Genomic DNA, 20,747 nt, shown 5'->3' with positions numbered 1-20,747 from the left:
AAAATGACTAATGGTCTCAAGTTGCAACAAGGGAAGTTTAGGTTCAGTGCCAGGAAAAACTTTCTTAGTAGGAGGGCAGTAAAGCACTGGAACAGGCTACCCATGTAGAATCTTCATCTTTGGAGTTTTTTAAGACCTGAGAAGACAAAGCCGTGGCTGGTATGATATAGTTGGGGCTGGTACTGCTTTGAGCAGGGGTTTGAATTAGGTGACCTTCTGAGGTCCCTTCCAACACTTATTTTCAACAATTCTATGAATTATCATAGAACAGTAAAACCCCTCCCTCTGCTTTGGCATGCAAGCCCCAAGCCGGGGCATGGCCACACTCCCCACTTGAGTGAGGAGGGAGAAGACCCTGGCAGGGGCTGCCCTCTTCCCCCTGTCCTCAAGCAGGGAGCTGGGGGGGTAGAAGTATGGCAGTCCCACCAGGCAGCCCCTAGGCAAAGGAGGGGGTTTAAACCCTCCTGCCCCCCACCTCAGCCTGCTAGCCCCATGCCATGCCCCTGCTCTCTGCTAGGGATTTGAAAAAGCCTGGCAGGGGCTGCCTCCCACCCCCATGCAAACCCTTTTTGGGATCTGGAGCATGCAAGTCCCTAGCCAGAATGTGGCCATGCCCCCCATTTTCCACTCAAGCAGGTGGGTGGGCTGGCAGGGGTTTCTCCCCCCTCCTCCAGGCAGACCTGGGGTCCTGTGCAGTTAGGGAGATGGTTTAAACCCCTGTCCTGCCCCCGCCCCCCGACCTTAGGGTGCCATCCCTAGATTGGGGCGTGCCCATACTGTTTGGTCCAGCTGGGAGTGGGGTGGGCAAAACCTTGATAGTTTCGTAGTAGCTAGGGTCAGGAGGGACCTGAATAGATCATCAGTGTCAAAGGCCTTAAAGTCTAGAAAGACTATGTCTACGGCGACACCATCATCCAAAGATTTAGTTACTTGGTCATAAAAGGCAATCAGGTTGGTCTGGCAGGACCTGCCTTTGATGAACCCATGCTGATTGCCCCTGAGCATGATCTCCCCTGCTGGCCCCCCACAGATGTGCTCCTTGATGATTCTCTCCAAGATCTTCCCGAGCACCGAGGTGAGGCTTACAGGCCTATAGTTACTTGGGTCTTCCTTCCTCCCTTTCTTGAAAATTGGGACCACATTAGCCAGTTTCCAGTCCCCCAGCACCTGGCCAGATGACCATGAATGCTCATACCGCCAGGCCAACGGCTCCGTGATGACCCCTGCCAGCTCCCTTAACCCCCATGGGTGGAGGGCATCTGGACCTGCAGATTTAAAAATGTCTAGCCCTTCCAGAAGATCCCTAACTACATCTGCACTGACTGAAGGCCTGACAGAGCTATCCCCAAGATTGTCCCTACCTCTGGTAGGTGGGATATCCTGGTCTCTGTTCAAGAAAACAGAGGCAAAGAAACTGTTAAAAATATCAGCTTTCTTGTCAGGCGTAGCCACAAGATTACCGTTTGCATCTTGCAGGTGCCCTACATTGCCTGGTGCCCTCTTCTTGCTCCCTATGTACTTGAAAAAGGACTTTTTGTTGTCCTTAATCCTGGACGCTAGCCTGAGTTCCAGCTCTACCTTGGCCTTCCTAATAGCCCTCCTACACTCCTGGGCCGAGGAGGAGTACTCCTCCTTGGTGATAGTTCCTCCCTTCCACTGGTTGTATGCCCCCCTTTCAGCTGTCAGGCATTCCTAAATGCCCTTGCTGAGCTTGATGGGGCTGCCCTCCCCCCCCAACTTGAGCAGGGGGGCAGAAAAATCAGTACTGAAAAATCAGTATCAATTCTGATAAATCTATTTCTCTAATTAATATATAAACATAAATATTAATTTTTTGTAGAGTTAATCTTCATAGACATCATAGACTATGAAAATTTAAAAATTGGCAGTCACAGTCAGGGTTCTCATTGTACGATATTCTTATAGGGCATTTTTACTTGTCTCCAGCAGTGGAGGGGGTGGCTCTGAGAGCTGGTCTAATTAAAGCGCCTGCAGCATCTTGTGTATCTGCATTGCCATGCTTCAAAATGGTGGTGGGAGCACTTTAACTGAAGCTCATTCAATGATTTTTAGTTAAAGCAACCGTGCTGCTTTAAATGCAGAGGCTGGCTGGAACGTGCTAGTTAGCATGCTCCAGCAGACTCAAGAGTCTGCTCCAATGCGCTGTAATTACAGTGCATTGGAACATCCTCCTGGCATGTCTGCAAGCACCCATAGTGCTTCATGCTGGCAGGTTCTAAATATTTGGGCTCTGATACAAAGGAGTATCATTCATAGCAATGGCACTGCTCATGTTTTTTAAATTAAATGCAAGCTTTTTAATTAAATTAAATACAAGCTTTCACCAATTAAATACAAGTCCTTGACGCTTTACAGGATTGAATTAAAAAGCAAAGACCACCATCCAGCCTAATGCTAATTAAGATGTTTTTGGTTACAGCTAATATTTGATCAAGCATGAAAGAGAAAATATTATAGAATATAGCTAGGGCCTGGTTTAAATCACAGATCCAGCTCGCAAACATTGTGGCCCGATTGTGGCAGGGGCTGCCATTTTCGCACCCAGATCATAGCATCCCCTCTGTACCCACTGATTGGCTAAGGAGGCAGGTTTAGGGCCATCTGGCTGGCAGAGCCCAGCCCACAGTGCCAAGCTGAGGGCAGGGATCAGGGGTATCCAGCAGGACAGGGGTAGGGAATAAGCCGCCGACCCACCTGGGGACTCACCATGCTTGTGAGGGTTGTGGGGTGGGACTCACCTGGCAGCGTGCCTGGCACCAGGCAGCAAGTGGCCTAGAGGTTGGAGAGGGGGGTTGGAGGTAGCTCTAGTGCTGAGTTTCTCTGTCCACCTCCTCCCTTTAGCAATGGCAGCAGTGATAATGGTGGCAGCGGAGAAGGACTCCTCAAAAGGCAGCGGTGGGTGGAACTGTAGCAGCATGCAGTGGGTGGAGGGCAAGCCGCACATTAGTGTGGTTAATGGATAGGGACTGGGCACTGCACAACAGTACAGGCACCCCCACAGCTCCCAAGGAACAGGCTGCAAGGTGGGGGGACCTGCCCATATTGGGTGCCCCCACTTGAGCATCCAGCAGCATGCACGTGCCTGAGCCTCCAGGGGCTGAGCCCCTGAGCTTCTCCTCAAATAGCCCCTACCCTACCCAGTTTCCTTCAAGGCTCAGGCAGTTGCACATAAAAATTGCATTTTTCATGAAAATCACTTAATTTAATAATCTTTGTTAAAAGATTCACTTAATTTCATAATCTTCATGAAAAATGTGAAATCATGATTTAAACCAGGCCCTAGTTATTGCTCCATATCTGAGCTGAGGTACTTTGGTGGGACAGCATGAAGACTGCTGACATATTCAAGCCAGAGCTCTTCAAAGCACTAACTTATTTATCTATAGATTTTTTAAATGGAGCCTAAATAGCACATGAATTTTGAAAAAAGAACTTTCATCACAGGAAATTATATTTAAACATCTCAAAATTGGAACTGGTAAATACCAGCAAAACATTAATTGAGGAGCAGTAGTAGTATTATGCATTGAATAACTTGTTCAGTTAATAATATTCAACCAGATACAGAACTGGTTTATTGCTGGCAACATACGATTTTTTTGAAAATGTCAAATTTTGCCTAGCCATATGTTCCTCACATAGAAGGAGATCATTACCTAATGTAAATTTTCATGGTCATTGAAGAAAAGGGAGCTATGACAATTTGTGCCAGTGGAAGATCAACCCCTCAGGATTCAGTAAATCTACTTGAAGCAAAATCAGTAAAAAAAACAAACTAGAACAGTTGTTTCCTTACTTTGAATGCACGTGGACCTATGTCTGAAGAGGTAATGTTATTTTTACTAAGGTCAATCCTTTCCAAATTAGTGATTCCATTGAATGCTTCATCTGGAATGGCAGTGATGACATTTCCTAAGACAGTTTAAAAAAAAAAGTCTGAGTCATTTTGTCATGATCAAAGTCAGGTAGCTTTGTACTATACAAGTGAAGAAGGTATTGCTGGAAATAAAGTCAACTACATGTATTTGTGTTTTAATGCTAGTAGCTTATACATTTTTAAAAGGAAATTAGATAATTAGATGTGATAGGAAGTTTAGTTACTACTTTAATATGTTGTCTAATCGTCAGGTTTAATCATAAAATGCCTTGCAACTTGTGGTGATAAGAAAAGTGTAGTACAATATTTTATATACAATATGCTAACAAAGTTGTTTGTGTTTTAGGGAGGGCTAATTTTAATTTATGAAGAAAATTATTAAAGCAAAATTATTGCTTACCTGCAAGCTCTAAGCTTGTTAGTTCTGGATCTGTAATTGGTGGTATTTGTGTGAGTTTGGCATTAATGCAGCTTACTGTTGTGTCAGAGATTGAACATCCCTTTGGCAAAGGAGGAACTTCTGCTGAAGGAACAGGAATTGGGAAGTGAAGTGGCATTCTGAAAACATCACCTCTTAAAATATGTCCGTGCTCATCCTCTTCCTCTTCACTATTACGTTGTATTACTTCTTGCTCTACATATTTTTCTTCCTTTTTTTCTTCCTCCCTTTCAAATTGCAGTTCTTTGTCTTCAAATATTCTTTTTGCTGCTTCTTCTCTTCTGCTTATTTCCTCTGATTTTTGATGGGCTTCATATTGTTGTCTTCTTTTAACTTTCTGAGGTGTTTTTCCTTTACTTTTTTTGTTCTCAACCTTTTTATGGATTTCTTTCTCCTTAAGTTCATCCTCTTCTCTTCTAAGTAACTCATCACTTTCAGCTTGGGTCAGTTGTGTTTGCAGTAGGAGTGGGTTACTAGGGTCATTGGGTTCTGGAGAATCACCAGAAAATGCAGATGTGTCATCCAGTGAAATACTGTTTGGCACTGAAAATAAGGATGAACATGGTAATGGAAGTGAAAGGAAAAAATGGCATTATAAGAGGAAAGTACAGTGAAGTTAGTTTTAGTATACATAAATCTCTGCAAGCATAGAAATTATTTATATGATAAATATATTTACACTGAGAATGTGATTTAAAAAATAAAAATATGATATTGTGAAATGGTTAATTAATTTTAAATCAACATAAAGTGTAGTATTCTCATAAGGTACTGTTAAGTATTTATTTGTATATTTAGTTGTAAAAGTGTAATTAAGATGGTAAAAGAAAGTTAATCAAAGTAATCTTTAAAAAACTGAATATAGGGTTGATTTGATGGTATATTTTTTGCAGTCTTGTGTTTGTTAAAAACTATGTGCCCAGAAATTGTGTGCAAGCAAAAAGAAGTAGGAGGAGGGGTGATAGTGGGATAACGTTCCTACAACTCAGCTCTAACTCCTATCAGAGTAACACGTCCACCTCCTCATTAAACCTCATTAATGTTGTCAGGCTGGCCAGGAAGACATGTTTGGCTATTCTTCAGAAGCAGTGTTCAGACATGCATATGTAGCACTACAAGTACAACAGCATCTTGAAATGCAACAAAAGCAGTGTTTTGAGAGGTATACAAACATTCAGAGCTCCCCAAATAGAGCACTACAAGTTCCCTACAAAGGCATGCTCTCTAGCTAGGCAGTGATTGGGGTTTGCTCCTCTTTCTTCCCAACCATTGACAGCCTGCTCTTCTCCTCACTAGCAGTGTTAGCACCACTGCAGCAACAGCACCATCACTGCACCGGTCCCTATTTTGCAGTGCTTGCACCATTTTTTAGTGCTATGGGCAGGATTCACATCTGACCACCTTCTTTTTGTAGCGCTGCAGGGGTACGTATAGCACTAGCAATATACATCTGAATGCTGCCAGAGATTCCCAGGAAGCCTCCAAATCATAGGACTTGGTGCTTGTTTCCTGTACTTAGTAACCATAATTAAGCCCTCTTCTAGCAAATATCATATTTAAAAAAAAAAAGTCTTGGGGTCCAGTCATTGTGATCATACTCAATTGCCAATGGCTTCAGTGAAAACTAAGTAGCAATTTCTCAGTATAAATATGAACTTTCATTTCTACCCAGGAGAACTTTTACAGTCTTTTCTCTAATGCCTGATGAAGGGTGTTTGTGCCTGAAAGCTTGCAATTAAAGACATTCTTTTGCAAAAATCTTGTTGGTCTAATAAAAGTTATCAACTTTGTCCACGAGCCCTGATTGCTTTTCAGTATAAATAAGGTTTTCTACACTGAAATCTCATTTTATGCAGTAGGGGATGACAATGCTGAGTTTTTACCCGCACTTTTTTGTAAGATGAATTTTAGAAATAGTTAATAAAACGGTACGTAACCCTGGACACTACCTGCTCCCTCACCCGAATAGTGGGATCCTGGGATACCCGATAGCCAATGGCCCCGCCCAGCTCTCTGGGTAGCTGCTGCAGGGTCCCCAAATGAAGAGCCTCCCCTTACAATCAAACAACCTTGCAGACCGTTATAAAACTATGTACAGGATTTAATTATTTACAAGGTAACATATAACCAATGCAATAGAGCAAAGGTAACACTGCATGACCTGGTGATGGTGGCTTAAGGGTTAATGTTTCTTGGCTACACATTACACTAGGGCAAGGTATACAAATTACCCACAATAAATAAGGAACCAATACATAAATACATTGATACTCCAACTAATAAACCATCAAGAAGTTATTTACACTGTGTACTGAGGACCCTGGGGTTTCAATGTAGCAGGCAGTGGCTCCTCCCCTGCAGTCCCTGCAAGAGAGCTGATTCCTGCCCAGACCCCTTTCCTGGCTCAGCAGGGAGCAGTGCCTGGGCTGTAGGTTGCAACAGTTCTCCTGCCCAGCACAGCCTCACAGCACCCAACAAATGCAGCTCGTCCCTGTGGCTGGAGCAGTCCCTGCCCCTCTAGCCCGGGGCTCCCTCCAGCATCCTGAGCCTGTCCCTACCCAGTGCCTTCTCACTTGCAGGGGAAAAACCAAGGCAGTCTCAAGCAGTGCCCCCTGGTCCTGCGTCCCCTTCTCCTCCTGCGCTCACCCAGCCACACAGGGTCTTGCAGGAGGGTCTTCCCAGACTCGAAGTCTCCTCACAGGCAGCTCCTCTCTTGTGCCTGCCCTGGCAGGGCTGAGGGGGAGAATGGACAGGTGTAGCACTCTTGCTGAAGCAGCCTCTCACTGCTACTTCTGCAGGGGTCTAACAGGGGCTCTCTGAGGGACAGCTGTAGGGAGATCCTTTCCTTGATCTCCAGCCTGTCTCTCACTCCCTTTCTCTCCTTTGTTCTCCTCTCTACCCCCCCCCCCCCCCCAGAAAACTGTTCCCCTCTTTTAACCAAGCCTCTCAGCCAGTCCAAAGCCAGGACTCTTGCTGGGATTACATCACCCCTCCCACTTCCAACAGGGCTACCTCCAAAAAAGCTTCACTCGCCCTCAGGGCAAACAGTATCCCTACTGGGATAAACTGTCTCTTCGCACTCTGTCCTTCTGCAGGGCAGCCCTTCCTATTCCTTCAGGTGGGCCCATTTTAGTGTTGCTGTGTGTGTGTGTGTGTGTGTATACACATACACACACATGATTAAATAAATGGTTGGTTATCATGATTAAATAAATGGTTGGTAATCTTCAAGACTGAGTCTTGAAGATTAATAGGTTGCTTTATAAGCACTGCTTTTAAACTACTTTGTTAATATAGAGCTGTACAAGAAACATTGTGTATTTTATGTTCTGATAGTCATCATAAATGGAATCTTATATAAAATATAGTCAGACATTCTTTTTTTCTATGTATTATAAAGCTGACATAATATGAGTAGAGGGGAAATAAGTAAAAATATGGGACCCTGATCCATCACCTGTTGCAGATATTTGCTTTAAAGACAATAAACTAGAATATAGCTAATAGATCACGTAGGGTTTTACATAAAACAAAATTAATGTAGAACATTTGCTTGTTCAGTAAAGAAAAATACATATATAAAATTACTCTTGTTATGTAATTTGGGACTTTTCTACTTTCTGCATAAAACAAATATGTACAAAAATTAATGAACAGCTTTGTATTTATAGGTGATGTCTCTTGCACTTATTATTGTAATAATCTTAAAATAGTAAAATAAGTATTAAATAATATGATGATAAGAAGACAATATGGGGTACTGTACCAATCTCAGAGCAAGCTGGGCAGCACTCTCCTTCAAGTATCACAGTTTTTTGACATGTTAGAGGGTGGCATACGGTTTCATCACAAATCACTTTTCCTTTTGAACACAGACAAGTAATGCAGGGCGTGGGGGACCACATGGCCTTATCATACATAATCATTCCATTGGCTATACAGCGACCATTCTTTCCTGACAAAAAGAGAACAATTAAAAACAAATGTTATGTAATTATTTAATAACTTTAATTGAAAAAGCCCACAAGTACAGTTTGTATGTTTAGATCTTTGATTTAATTAGTTTTGAAATGCAGAAAAATTATTAATATTAAAAGTACTTTATTGGATCTTCACTATATTCTGTTAGGTCACTAATCTTTCTGATATTAAATGCTTTTATTGCTCTTAATATGAAGGGAGCACGATCTTGTTCTTATTTATAAATATTACAATATATTGCGAATATGTCTGTCATATATCACTTGCAGTTTTCCTCTTGAAAGTGCTGGGTGTGTCAGACTCTTCAACAGCTTTTGTTGAAAACACTAAACTTTTTTTTAGTCTGTAGTTATATTTCTAAAGTATTTATCACCATGTACTCTAGGCACCAAAGGCCAAACTTTATCTACTGAAGTGCGTAACAAAACTATTAACCGTCGGAGTCATGGCTAGCCACAAGTGAGCATAGTCCTTTTAAAAACATGCCAAATTGTCACACGTAAAATAAAATGCCCTATTTTTCTAAAGAATTGGTTAAACATGGAGGCAGCAGCTACATAAACTTCTGTAACATTTTCCTGGCGCTGTGTAACCTGTTTACAATAGTGCACCTTTGCACCAGAAGCTAGTTATTAGTTTTGCTTCTCAGGTTATGATTACATGGTAAAACTAACATGCCGGGCAGTGGTACCTTTAGGTAACTTGCTGCAATACAGTGTTTTTGATAGTGACACTGTCAGGCCTGGTATAAGTTTACTGTGTAGACATGGCTTTAGTCCCTCCTTGTCAGTCTTCCAAGTAAGGTATTCTCCATCTCCCCAGCAACTGGAAAGAGATCACTTCTTTGCTCTGAGCCAGGACTTAATATGTATTTCAGGAAGAACTCTCCAAAATTCTTGGTCTCCAAGGAGCCCAACAGGAAACTTCAGGTCTCCTTTTAGAGCTGAACTGTCAGAGGATTTTAAATAAATGTCTGTATCTTAACTGACTTTGAGGTTTTTCTCCTCAAAACTGCTACACTTAAAAATATCTGAGGAAGGTTTGGAGGACAGTACATCTCTTCTCCAGCCTCAGGAATGACAGTAGACAGTGATAGCCATCTCCCAACAAATGTGTAGATTAGGCCTATGCCAAGTTAGTTACGTGTGCCATGTGAAAAGACCTTCATTTAAAGCAGGCCAGAATTATCATTACATATCTGCGGGTAAGTTTGCAAAGTGCACATGCAGCTCCATGAGTTACAGGACGCTTTTTCTAATAGCTTGCAAAGTAGCAATCTTTCATCAAAGCCTTGTGAACCTCAGAGAAGGGCAAAGGAATAAATGCCAGTTCACAGCATATAGGCAAAGCCAGTCATGAAGACTAAGTACAGGCATTTGGGTGCATTAGGTTGGGGGAGTTAGGGGGAGATTAAATCAATTCAAACTGGCTGCCTGATATCAGGTAAGTCAGAATGGGGTGGGCTATCTGGGTGGGTTGGGGGTCCAGCAGGCTGGAGAGTATCGGGGGTCCCCTGGGGATGGGGCAGCAGGTGCAACCTGTGGGTGACGGTGTGGGTTGGAGGGCTAGTGCATCCCATGAGGGGTTGGGGGAGCAGGCACAACCTGCAGCTGGGATGGGAGGGCAGGCATTACCCGTGGGTGCGGTGGGGTGGGGTGGGGGGCAGTTGCAAACCTACATCCCCATCCCTCCCCTCCCCCGACTGGGACTTACTTGCTTGGCTCTAGCAGCAGTGAACACATAAATGTGGCTGCACTCAGAGCGCCTTGTGGAATGGGGGTTGAGAGGGCTGGTTGTGGGGGAGCAAGGGGCTGGAGGTGCAAAAAATAGACCAGTGCAGGAGAAGTGAGGAATTAAAAAAATAGCTAAGGAGTAGAAAAGAATGGGGCCAGTACTGAGTTTTCCCAGCCCTGGGATTGCGCAGAGAAAGTGGACAGAAGTTCCACATGCCAGTTTGACCTAAATCAAACAGGGTTCTTCGATTTTTAGACTGGTTTGTGTGCATGGACCTTCAGTTCAGTTACACGTTTAGACTGATTGCTGGTCACTGAGACCCGGTCTGTAAATGTAAGGTTGACACTGGGATGAGCTAAGTTTTAAATCAAGTGGCCATTTTGAACCCAATTTAACATGCTGAATGTCTATACATAGCTAAAATGGTTGGGAGGGCCATAAAACATCCCCCTTTCCCACAAGCTGTTTACCTGCAGAGCTTTATTTGCTGTGAAAGGTGCTAACTTGTCTAATATTTCAGATCCCAATGAGTCATTTGTCTCCACTAGCATTGGCTGTGCATTCAAAACTTCCAAAGATATGTCCTTGGGGCAGTGTGATTCCACTTGAAGAAATTGGAATTGCAAGTTAAATTCTGATGTCCTTCTAAGTATTTTGTTGGTAAATTATTTTGAGTAAAAGTGCTTGGAGGCCTTTGAGAGGTCTTCATTAAAAGTATCTTGTCTGTTTGCCACCACCTTGTCTAATATAGTTTTGGAGCTTGGTATGCTTTCTTGAAACTTCACTTTCATATGCTGTCAAACATAGTAATTCTCATATAATAGGGACTATTATTTGGTTTCTTTGGGTTGAACTGAAACATCCTTAGGAAGTACTTACGTATATGTTAGATATGAACAGAGCAACCAAAATTAAAATCTTTTTTTTTTTTAATTCAGAAGCATGATTAATGATTTCAGGTCTGTTACTTACTAGACTGTTTTCCAGATCTGATCTTTAACTTGCAAAAATGTTGAATTTTAGGAATTAGAAAATACTTTGTGGTTGAAGTCTTTGGCAGATGAGCACAGGACTTTTAACCTTTGGAAATATAGTGTAAATCTAGTGTTGGATGCCAGTTAAAATGAGTTCAATTATTAGTTCAACTTTGGATAAAAAAGCAAGATAAAGGTAAGTGGAAGGTGGAGAGGGGAAGGAAACCACATATTATTTTAGTATGTTTGTGATGGTCTCTGAAACATATTAGAATAGCTTACATGGAATACATTCTATGTACATGATATCTTCCTCTACTTAATATAAATGTTGTAAATAAATGGTTTCACATAAGTAGTGTATATTAGATATACATTATAGTAGCACCCACTAAATCAGGGGTGGGCAAAATGTGGCCCACGGGCCGGATGCAGCCCATCAGGTCATTCTATCCAGCCCGTGGTGCCCCTAAAAAATTTAGAAAATTAATATTTATCTGGCCTGACTGCATGTCATGCAGCCCTTGATGGCTTGCCAAAACTCAGTAAGTGGCCCTCCGCCCAAAATAATTGCCTGCCCCTGCACTAAATTCTTATAGTTGGAGTTTGTCAGCATTCCCTTTAATACCCCCTGTTTTTTAATTTCTTTTTTTCATTTGTTCAATTTTTAACAAGGTCATAGGACAAAGGTGAATTGTTTATGAAAATATGAATAACATTTAGTTTTACTAGCTAAGTCACAATAAAGTAAAACTAATTCTCTGATTATGATATGGTCCTGTGGCGCACACAAATACTCCCTAATATGAACTATTGCTTCCTCATGGGTGAAATATAAAAATGGTCCTTGTATTGTGTAGGCAAGCATGTTTTATGAAGGCTGTGTTTGTTAGCTTTTTATAAATACATGTGATGCATTCTTTTTCATTTTACATTATAGTGCTTCTTTGTGGTGTTAGAATAACAGCACACTAGGCATTTACATCTATTTATCCACAAAGGAGTTGCTGTATCTAACCACTGCTTCAGTTCCCTACTAACTTGTCTAAACTTTCATCTGTAGAAACAACCTCCAAAACAAATTAAACTATTTAATATCTCACCTCTCCTCAGGGTTGCTACCCCAAGACATTTTTTTAATTGAGAATCTGAAAACTTTTTACTGACAACCAAACTCTTTTACTGAAACTTTTTAAAACCTGATATATGTTTTACATTATATAAATATATCCCTTCTGCTATGCCCCGGATAGCAATTAGAAGGGCTGGGTTCAAATGTAGGGGTTTAACACTAACCATAATAAAAATAAAAAAAAAAAGGTTTGTCAGTAATAATTTTTTAGATTGTCTGTAAAAAAAATTATTTTTTTCTTGGGTTGTCAGACTTGTTGACTGTTGCAATAGTTTATACCTTACAGCCCCTAACCCAAGGGTTTCCTACCCTGATTCCCCTGACTGCACCCTGCCACATGCTGCCTCTTCAGCCCAACTCTCAACCTGACCTCCACTGGACCACAACACACTACCTTCTCCCCAACCTCCAAGCTCTGCAGCTCTGTCCTGCCTGCACCATCTCTCTCCCTATATCTGAAGTACTCTTAGATGCCACTTCTAATACCATTAGAACTTCAGTGAGCAGCAGTGAATTGACTTATGAGAGAAACTGAGAAAAAAGGTTTTTTTTCAATGTTATGAACATTATTTCATGACTTTAAAACTACTGGACAAGCTAAAGACATTTTTTTAGGTACAAAAGAGTCAGTATATGGAAAATTACAAAAAATACTACTCTTACATGTCAAAGAGTTTCTTTCTAAGACTAAAGAAAGATAAGCATTCAAAATCCATTGTAACTGACAAGTATCATGAACCAAACACAATAAAATTATAATTAAATGTTAAAAATAATATAAGCTATTAGAAAAAAGTATTATAAAACTATGCTTTTATATATTCTAGGCAGGGCTGCTAGTATTGACTAATAATGATGTCTCTGTAAAGAACAGTGTAAACTAACAATTGCATGAATTTCATTTGAAACAACTATTTTTCCCCGTTGTGTGAAGTGATGAGTAGCACAGAGTTCTGCTCTTACCTGGTAAAACATTGTAACTGGATTCTTTTCCACCCAAACCTATAAGAGAATCAAATACTTCTGTAATGCTGTCATCAATATTAATAAGGGGAATCCTTGGTACTACAATGTCAGCAGTCAACGGCTTAACCCTTTGTTGTCTGTTAAGCCTGTGGTGTGATGAGGGACCCTTTCTTAGTCCTCTATAACGCATTCTCCTTCTTTGCCTTCTGGGAATTCCATTGGTTTCATTTTGAACAAAATGAACACCAAGACAGACAAGCAGGAAATAATAGAGCAAACATGTAGTCTTCATGTTTTCTCCCTCACATACAGTGTCCTAGAAGGGAAAATAGAGGAAAAAGTAAAAAATTAGGTACAGTTTTTTTCAGTGTGTCATATAATGCAGATCTAAAAGATTTTTCAGAAATATGGTCTAAAAATGGCAGGCAAGGATAGTCAGTTTTATCTTTTTGGTAAAATTTTCATTTTGAAAGTTCTTCAAGTAATTTTGTAATTGTCTCTCTACAGGTATGCAAAATAGTTTAATTCAAATACAGCCGTGTATAGAAGGGTATTTTTTTTTATCAGATGAACCCTTAATATATATTCATGCAGCATGAAACTGAAAATCTCTTCCTCATGACAAAATGTATTTCCAGAGACATATTGCTCAAATCATAGAATCATAGAAAGTTAGGGTTGTAAGGGAGGTCATCTAGTCCTTCCACCTGCTCAAAGCAGGACCATCCCTAACTAGATCTTCCCAGCCAAAGCTTTGTCTAGGGTCTTGAAAACCTTCAAGGATGAAGATTCCACAACCTCTCTGGGTAACTTGTTCCAGTGTTTTACTACCCTCCTAGTGAAAACATTCTTCCTAATATCTAAACTAAACTTTCCTTGCTGCAACTTGAGACTGCTGCTCCTTGTTCTGTCATCTGCTACCACTGAGAACAGGGTTTAGGTGTGGATTGCAGGCTCAAATGAGTTAGCCAAGTGATGCAGTCACAAAAAGAATATGTAATTTAATTTTTATCAAAAGGAGTATTAGGTGCAAGACATGAGAGGTGATATTTCCACTCTACTTAGTGCTGGTTATGCCTCATCAGATTCTAAAGTTGGAGAGGATCTAGAGGTGGGTGGCAAAAAATTATAAAGTAATTAGAAGGAAAGCTGTACAAGGAAGGATTGAGAGATCTAGGCATGTTCAGTCTGGATAAAAGGCAAGTAAAGGAAAAAGGGGGAGGAAAGTCCATGATAGCATTTTTCAAATATCTGAAAGGCTGTGGTAAAGAAGAGGGAGAACTGTTCTTCCCTTGCTACAAAGATAGGGCATGACGCAATAACTTTAAATTGCAGCAAAGTACATTTAGGATGTCCAAGGCAGGTGTGGAATCTCCTTCATTAGAGGTTTTCAAGAAAAGCTGGGATAATAATTGATCACGAAGGATTCACGAGTAGTATTAAATTCACGAAGGGGGTTAGACCAGGATTAGGGTCACTTCCATCCCTATCATTCTGTGTCAGACATATGCTCTATCTCTACTGGTACCTAATCTTGTTCAAAACTCAATTACTTCTTGATACTCAACATGGCAAATATGACCAAAGAAAAACAGCCTTATTTCTGTGGTTTGTAACTGACTTCTCTTCTCATGTCTGACCATAAGTTTGCATTATAGATTACAGTGTCCTTGTATGGACAAAATTTCAAGTGTTCAGAAGAAGAACAGACTCTTGAAATATGCAAATTCAATCTGTTAAGTAGTCAGTGAATCTAGTTATAGTTAAATCTTTATATCTTTCTTATAAGAAAGGGTTTAACAACACACTTGAAGCACTTTGTATATTTACTGAATATAATTTGAAAGTTCAGGTATGGAGATTATATTGTATTTATAGTACAATTACTCTTTCAGTTGTGTCCATTTAGTATTAGTTACAGGTATCAGAAAATAGAACTATACCATAATTACCAATGTGGAGGATTAAGTGGAACTGCTTTCAGTAAACAATTCTTGTTCACATACATGTAAAAGTGGTAGATTTTAGGACTAAAAATTAAAATTTTCAATACTTCCTGAAAGTTTAACGCTTCCATTTTCATTTAAATAGTATGCTTTGCCTGTAAGAAGATGCCAAGTTTGTCTTAAGAGGAATAAGTATCATTGGTTTCTACTGAAGATGAGGACACTCCCACCTCTGGCATATGTTTATTTAATGGTGCAATTGTATCTGATCCCCAATTCCAATAATCATGCCTCCTGTCATGCCACACATATAGCAGAAGGTGCAGTTTTGGAATCATGGAATCTCAATTGTGCTATTACTGCTTGCCAGTGTAGGGGGAGCCTGGGATCATGATCCTCGGCTCTCCCTGAACAAGCAAGTTGGCCTGGGGCTGACAATCAGTTTACTGTTGGCTCCAGCCCCAGGTCTTAAATCAGTCCCCGTTTGGTCCAAGGACTAACAGTCAGCTAATTGTTAGCTCCAGTCCCAGGAGTACATTGGGGAACCAGCTTTGGTGCAGTCCTGGGCTGGGGCCAACTATCAGCTGATTTTCAGCTCCACCCATGACATTCAGTTAATTGTCAATCCCAGCCTGAGTGATTCTCAAAATCTTGTGTCAAGCAGCTATGGCCAGATTACCAGGCACAGGGAATCAGAGGCTCCACAGTGGTGGAAGTTGAAAGTTCCAAGTGGGGGAAGCATTTTGACTCTTCTACCAGGAGCCTCTGATTCACCCCACCCAGCAGCCCAGCCGGAGTTGGTGGGCACAGGCAGTGGCATTACTTGGGCAGGCGCCTGCGTTGGGTGCCAGTCTGGGGGTAGAAAAACAGCTACCATGAACAGTTACATGATTACAATTACGCTGGCAGCATGGTTGCAACCAAAAGTCACCTAAACCCCAGGCACCCAATCACATAGGCTGCTGGGTGTGGGGTTTAAGTCTCAGGCAAGGAAAGCCCTTTGGCTCCACCCCCTACCCCCCAGGCTCTTGGCTCTGATTGTTGGTCAGTCCTGGGGTCATTCCAGACCCAATCAGCTGATTGTTGGCCTGGTCATGTGTTAAATTAAGGTGCCAACAAACCAGCCATAAAAATGTTCTATGTATAATGTAGAACATATACTATAGAACATTTGTATAGCTCATTTCCTATTTTATGTTGCTTTAAATTGGGTGTACATGTACACCCTACCCATTTATGCCTCAATTATCTTGCAACAAGAGTAAATAATGATATCCTATCACTAATACTATATCTACAGCAGCTAATGTTGATTTATGTTGAATTCAATATAGTATTGACATTGTTGCCTGAAACTCTGAACGTGAGTTTTCTGTATTATGTTAATGTATCACTTATATTCTGCAGAAATATTTTGTTCATGTTTAATAATGACAAGTAAAGATCTTTGTCTTCTCTGCTTTTCAACTACAATATGTGATGAATTGTTTGCTGCTTTCTTATTTTCTTCTTTCAGAGTTTGGTATCTGTTGTTTTGTCATTATTTCACTTGAAATAATTAATTTCTAGACAAATGATCTTTTATAAATATTCCTCGGAATGTATTATTTACTTTTTCTTTCCTAACCTAAGTTAAAATTTTTCTTCAAGTTAATTGCTTTTCTCAATATACAGCAGGATTAACACAATTTCTGAAGGTTTTAACATGCTGTTGTTGAAACTAGTTTATATAGAAATCAGTTTTATATAGAAATCAGTTTTGATTGGCCAAAGAAATAATCTAAATGAATTTTCATTTATCTTAAGCTTGAAATGTATGGCAAACATTCAAACTGAACAAAACAAAACAAAGCCAGATCAACTAATACTGCACACTTTTTTCTGTAGAAAACCTTAAACTCTTTACTCTAAATAGTTAATCTTTTAACTTTTAACCATATTTGCAAAGTATTAAGCATTCCATAATAACCTGTAGTTTAAGCCATTCCACACCATGCTTTAAGGAATAATTTAAAATGTAAAACATAATTTACCTTGTAATCTAACCTAACAGTAGATTTTGCTTGGTGTCATTAGTCTCCAGTTGCGAATGAAACAAATTCAGACTGATATCTTTAAAAAAAGCAGAGCAACAGTTGGGGATGTTGAAACATGTTAGATAACTCCTTAGTGAAGTCTGAAATAGCGTCTTTCCCTGGGGACAAACCGTCCTTCTGTTCTGTATGCAGAGAACAGCTAATAAAGTTCCTTGGAAAACTGAAAACCTCACTTAGGGAAAATGAAAAACAGCACAATGCTTTTGGTCCGTAGGCTGACAAGGCACAGCTGGAAGTCCACTTTTTGCTTATAAGAAACAAGAGAGGGGACTATTTTCAAGAGACCTGGAAAACATTTATAGTTTATTTGGTTCTTATTTGACTACAAATATTTTAAATTAGATTCCCTGTGGCTTAATTTTACTGTGAATTTACTATTCTATTAAGATATTATACCTATCCAAACATAACTTTTGTATAAAATATATTTCCTCAGATCATATTTCCTAAATTCACATTTTAATTAAAGTTTCCCTGTGTATACTAATATGTATATGAAACAAACCTTTTCATTCAAGAGTTGAATAGTTTTTATTTGTTATTCTTTTATCTATTTAAAGCAACTTGATTTCATCACAACTGCAATATTCATGTGGAAAATAAAATGACTGAAGCATTTTCCCTTTCTTTATTATTGTAAGGATAATTACATCCTGAAACATGACATTGAAATGGTTATCCAGAAGCTACCATGAATTTAGTAACCCAAATATGAAAAGTAATGCATATGGGGAAGGAGACATGCTACATTACCACAGAGCTTTTTATGCCAGCAAGGCCAGTTTCTTCATGCTCAGCTTGAATGTCTATAGACTGCCACAGCTTCCTGAGACATTGAGCCTGCTGTTTCAGAAATGACATATGTACCTAGTAGATGAAGTAGTCTGAGTTCTCTATGGTTGTTTAAGCTTTTGAACATTTTTGGGTTTTTTAAATCCACATGAGAAAATTCTAGGTAGAAAATTATGGTATATATATATGTTTTAGTCTGCCATGATTGTTAGTGGGCAGATGCTTAATGTGCAGTAGACTAATTCTGTGCAGATACACAAGATGCTTAATGTGCAGTAGACTAATTCTACTGCACATTAGTGCACATAGCAAAAACTGTGCTAATACAATAATGCACAGTAGTATTAGTTTACTGCTCATTAAGCATCACACAGAAAGCGTGCGATCACACTAATGCACCGTAGGGCAGTCTACTGTGCATTTATTTAGTTCTTGATCATACAAGTACTAAATTTAATGCACAGTAGGTACTGTGCATTAATGAACGTGTAGATGCGGCCAGTATGTCTGTGGTGAATAGATACCAGGAAAACACATCGTCTCTTCAGCAGTTATTCTAACTATATTGTATGTCACTTTGTAATCACAAGAGGAAAGAAATTAAATGTTATCAGTGTTTGCAGTTGGTTAGAATGCACATGAAGAAATCATACTTGCCTTAGGAACTCACAAACTAAATGAAATACACCAAGAAAAACACATATTCTGGGGGAACAAGGGTTTATTTTTACAAACACAAATACACTACTGCCCCAAGTGTTAAGATAACAAGAAAGATTCATGTTATATTTTGGGTGAATAAAAAAGGGAAAGATGTGTGTAACACAAGAGCAAGGTCATGCCACATACTAGAGGAGACAGAAAGAACAATATAAAAGGAGCAGGCAGATATCATGGGGCAGAAAGAAAATGCGAGTAGAAATACAAATAAGAATGCTTTTGTATAACCTTGAATGTGAGGAACAAAAGCCTTGACTTCGATACAGAAGGTAAAGGAAAGTCAACTACAGGTTTCCCTCGCCAACTGCTAGGATTAGATTCCTGAAAGTTCCCGTGGTTGGCAAGACAAAAGACTTATGGGGAAAATGGCAGGTGGCAGGCTGATGCATGGCCATGAAAAACCATAGTTACTCAAAACTGTATACCGTGGTAGCCAAAATGGTATATAGAGTATTAAGCGTGGATACTCAAAACTGTGGTTGGTGAGAGAAACCTGTATGACATCTTAAGGTGTAAGTAGCATAGTCAAAGTCATTTTTATTGGAAGCTGAGGGTAGAAATAAGGTGAGATTGTGGCAAGTGTAGAGGGGAAAGTATTGTAGTTGTCAAGGTAAGACATGGGTAAAGAGCAGACAAGGGTTTTTGCACTAGGATTAGAAGAAAAGATTGAATTTTAAAGATGAGATAAAGAAAGAAGTGATCAGATGCGCTCATTGGGCGTGGGTGTGGGTGTGGATGTGGATGTGGAAAGGGAAGGAGAGAGAGAGAAATAGGACACATGGGATAAATGCACACAGTCAAAAAGCCCAAAGCAGAATGTATTCAATCTAAGCAGCTTCCTCTAAGCTGAACCAATAACCAACTGAACTGACTTTTAGTTTTCAATTGGGAAAGGCAGGGGGAGGCCTGCACTGACCCAGGCCAGTAGGCACAGGGCACTAGAGCACATCTCCCAGCCTGCAGGCCATTGCCAACCCAGCCAAGTGCCCCAGTTGTCTCAGTACATGCCCCCAACCCCCTGCTGTCCCCACATAGGAGATTAAGGAGCCCCCTGTTCAGGTGCTGGCAAACCTTGGGGGAGCCTCCTCCTCAGGGGGTTTGCCCCAGCCCAGGCAGCTCTGGGAAGCCAAGGGGAATTCCCCCTCTCCCCCTTCCCATCAGCTGCCACAAGAGAGAGAGAGAAGGAGTCCTCCCCGGCCAGCTACCTGCCCATGCAACCCAGCATGGGGGTACTGGAGAGCCCTTGCTTTGGGTTCCCCAGCCAGGGCAGTCCCAGGGAGCTGAGGGGAATACTTCTCCTCCTGATCCCCAGAGCTGCTTGCCTTAGCTGCTGTCAGTCTCGAGGGATAGCCCAGGGCAGCCTCAGGGAGCAGAGGGAAATTCTTTTGCTCCCCTGCAACTAGTTTTGCCTCAGACTCACAGCAGCTGAGGCAAAACCAGCTGCAGAGGAGCAGGAGAATTTCCCTCCACTCCCTGAGGCTGCCTGAGACTCACAGGGTGTGTCCAGACAAGCCCTTTGAGGCAGGGCAACAGGCGTGTGTGGGAATGAAAAAACGTTCCCCACGCTGCAAGTTTGCAGTGCAGGGAGAAAATTAGACCCCTGTATCCAGGGGTCTAAAAAAACCGCTCTGCAATAGAGCAGAGCAAGGTACAGTTCAAGACTGTGCCTGGAGCCACTCCTCCAAAAGAGACGCTCTGGTTTTGGCCAGAGCGTCTCTTTTGTGTTTCTGCTGCCCCTGGCGCTGTCCAAGGTAAGTTTTTTTGGGGGGGAGGTGGGTTCATGGGTGTCAGGGGGATGAGGGTTGGCAGGGGGATGTGGGAGAGGTTGGCTAGTGGTGGGGGGAGGATGTCCCTGGGGCTGCTCTGGTGCAAGGCTGGACTAGTGAGCCACATGGGGCTAGGCCAGGGGGCAGAGGCGGGAGCCGGCCCTGGGGTCTGGCCCATGCTGAGAGGAACCGGCGCAGCATGCGGTTCCCGTGTGCCACGCCAGGTTCTGCTGCGGCCGGGCCCTTCCTATAGCTGCAGGATGTGGTCCAGCGTGGTGGGCCGAGGCGAGTCGGGGTGCGCGG

The 20,747-nt window shown here is 41.3% G+C and overlaps 2 protein-coding genes across 11 annotated transcripts in view; one reads left to right on the top strand and one right to left on the bottom strand.

Moving 5' to 3' along the window:
* ECM2 (extracellular matrix protein 2) overlaps window positions 1-17,309 on the bottom strand; it is a 34,397-nt gene extending 17,088 nt beyond the window's left edge. The window contains exons 1-5 of one of the 2 annotated variants that reach the window (XM_006025882.3): window positions 17,104-17,309; window positions 13,122-13,440; window positions 8,104-8,292; window positions 4,299-4,880; window positions 3,818-3,933 (exon numbers count right to left, since the gene is read on the bottom strand). In XM_006025882.3, the coding sequence (XP_006025944.1) occupies window positions 3,818-3,933; window positions 4,299-4,880; window positions 8,104-8,292; window positions 13,122-13,416 (1,182 nt within the window). In that variant the 5' untranslated portion in view covers window positions 13,417-13,440; window positions 17,104-17,309. The remainder of the gene's footprint in view (window positions 1-3,817; window positions 3,934-4,298; window positions 4,881-8,103; window positions 8,293-13,121; window positions 13,441-17,103) is intronic. The other variant, XM_025206718.1, reaches the window with a different exon arrangement.
* CENPP (centromere protein P) overlaps window positions 1-20,747 on the top strand; it is a 320,121-nt gene that overhangs the window by 232,325 nt on the left and 67,049 nt on the right. The gene's annotated exons all lie outside the window — the stretch shown is intronic.

This window comes from Alligator sinensis, unplaced genomic scaffold (genome assembly GCF_000455745.1).
Source record: "Alligator sinensis unplaced genomic scaffold, ASM45574v1 scaffold78_1, whole genome shotgun sequence".
Classification (NCBI taxonomy): Eukaryota; Metazoa; Chordata; order Crocodylia; family Alligatoridae; genus Alligator; species Alligator sinensis.
This window is presented reverse-complemented; position numbering and strand designations above follow the sequence as displayed.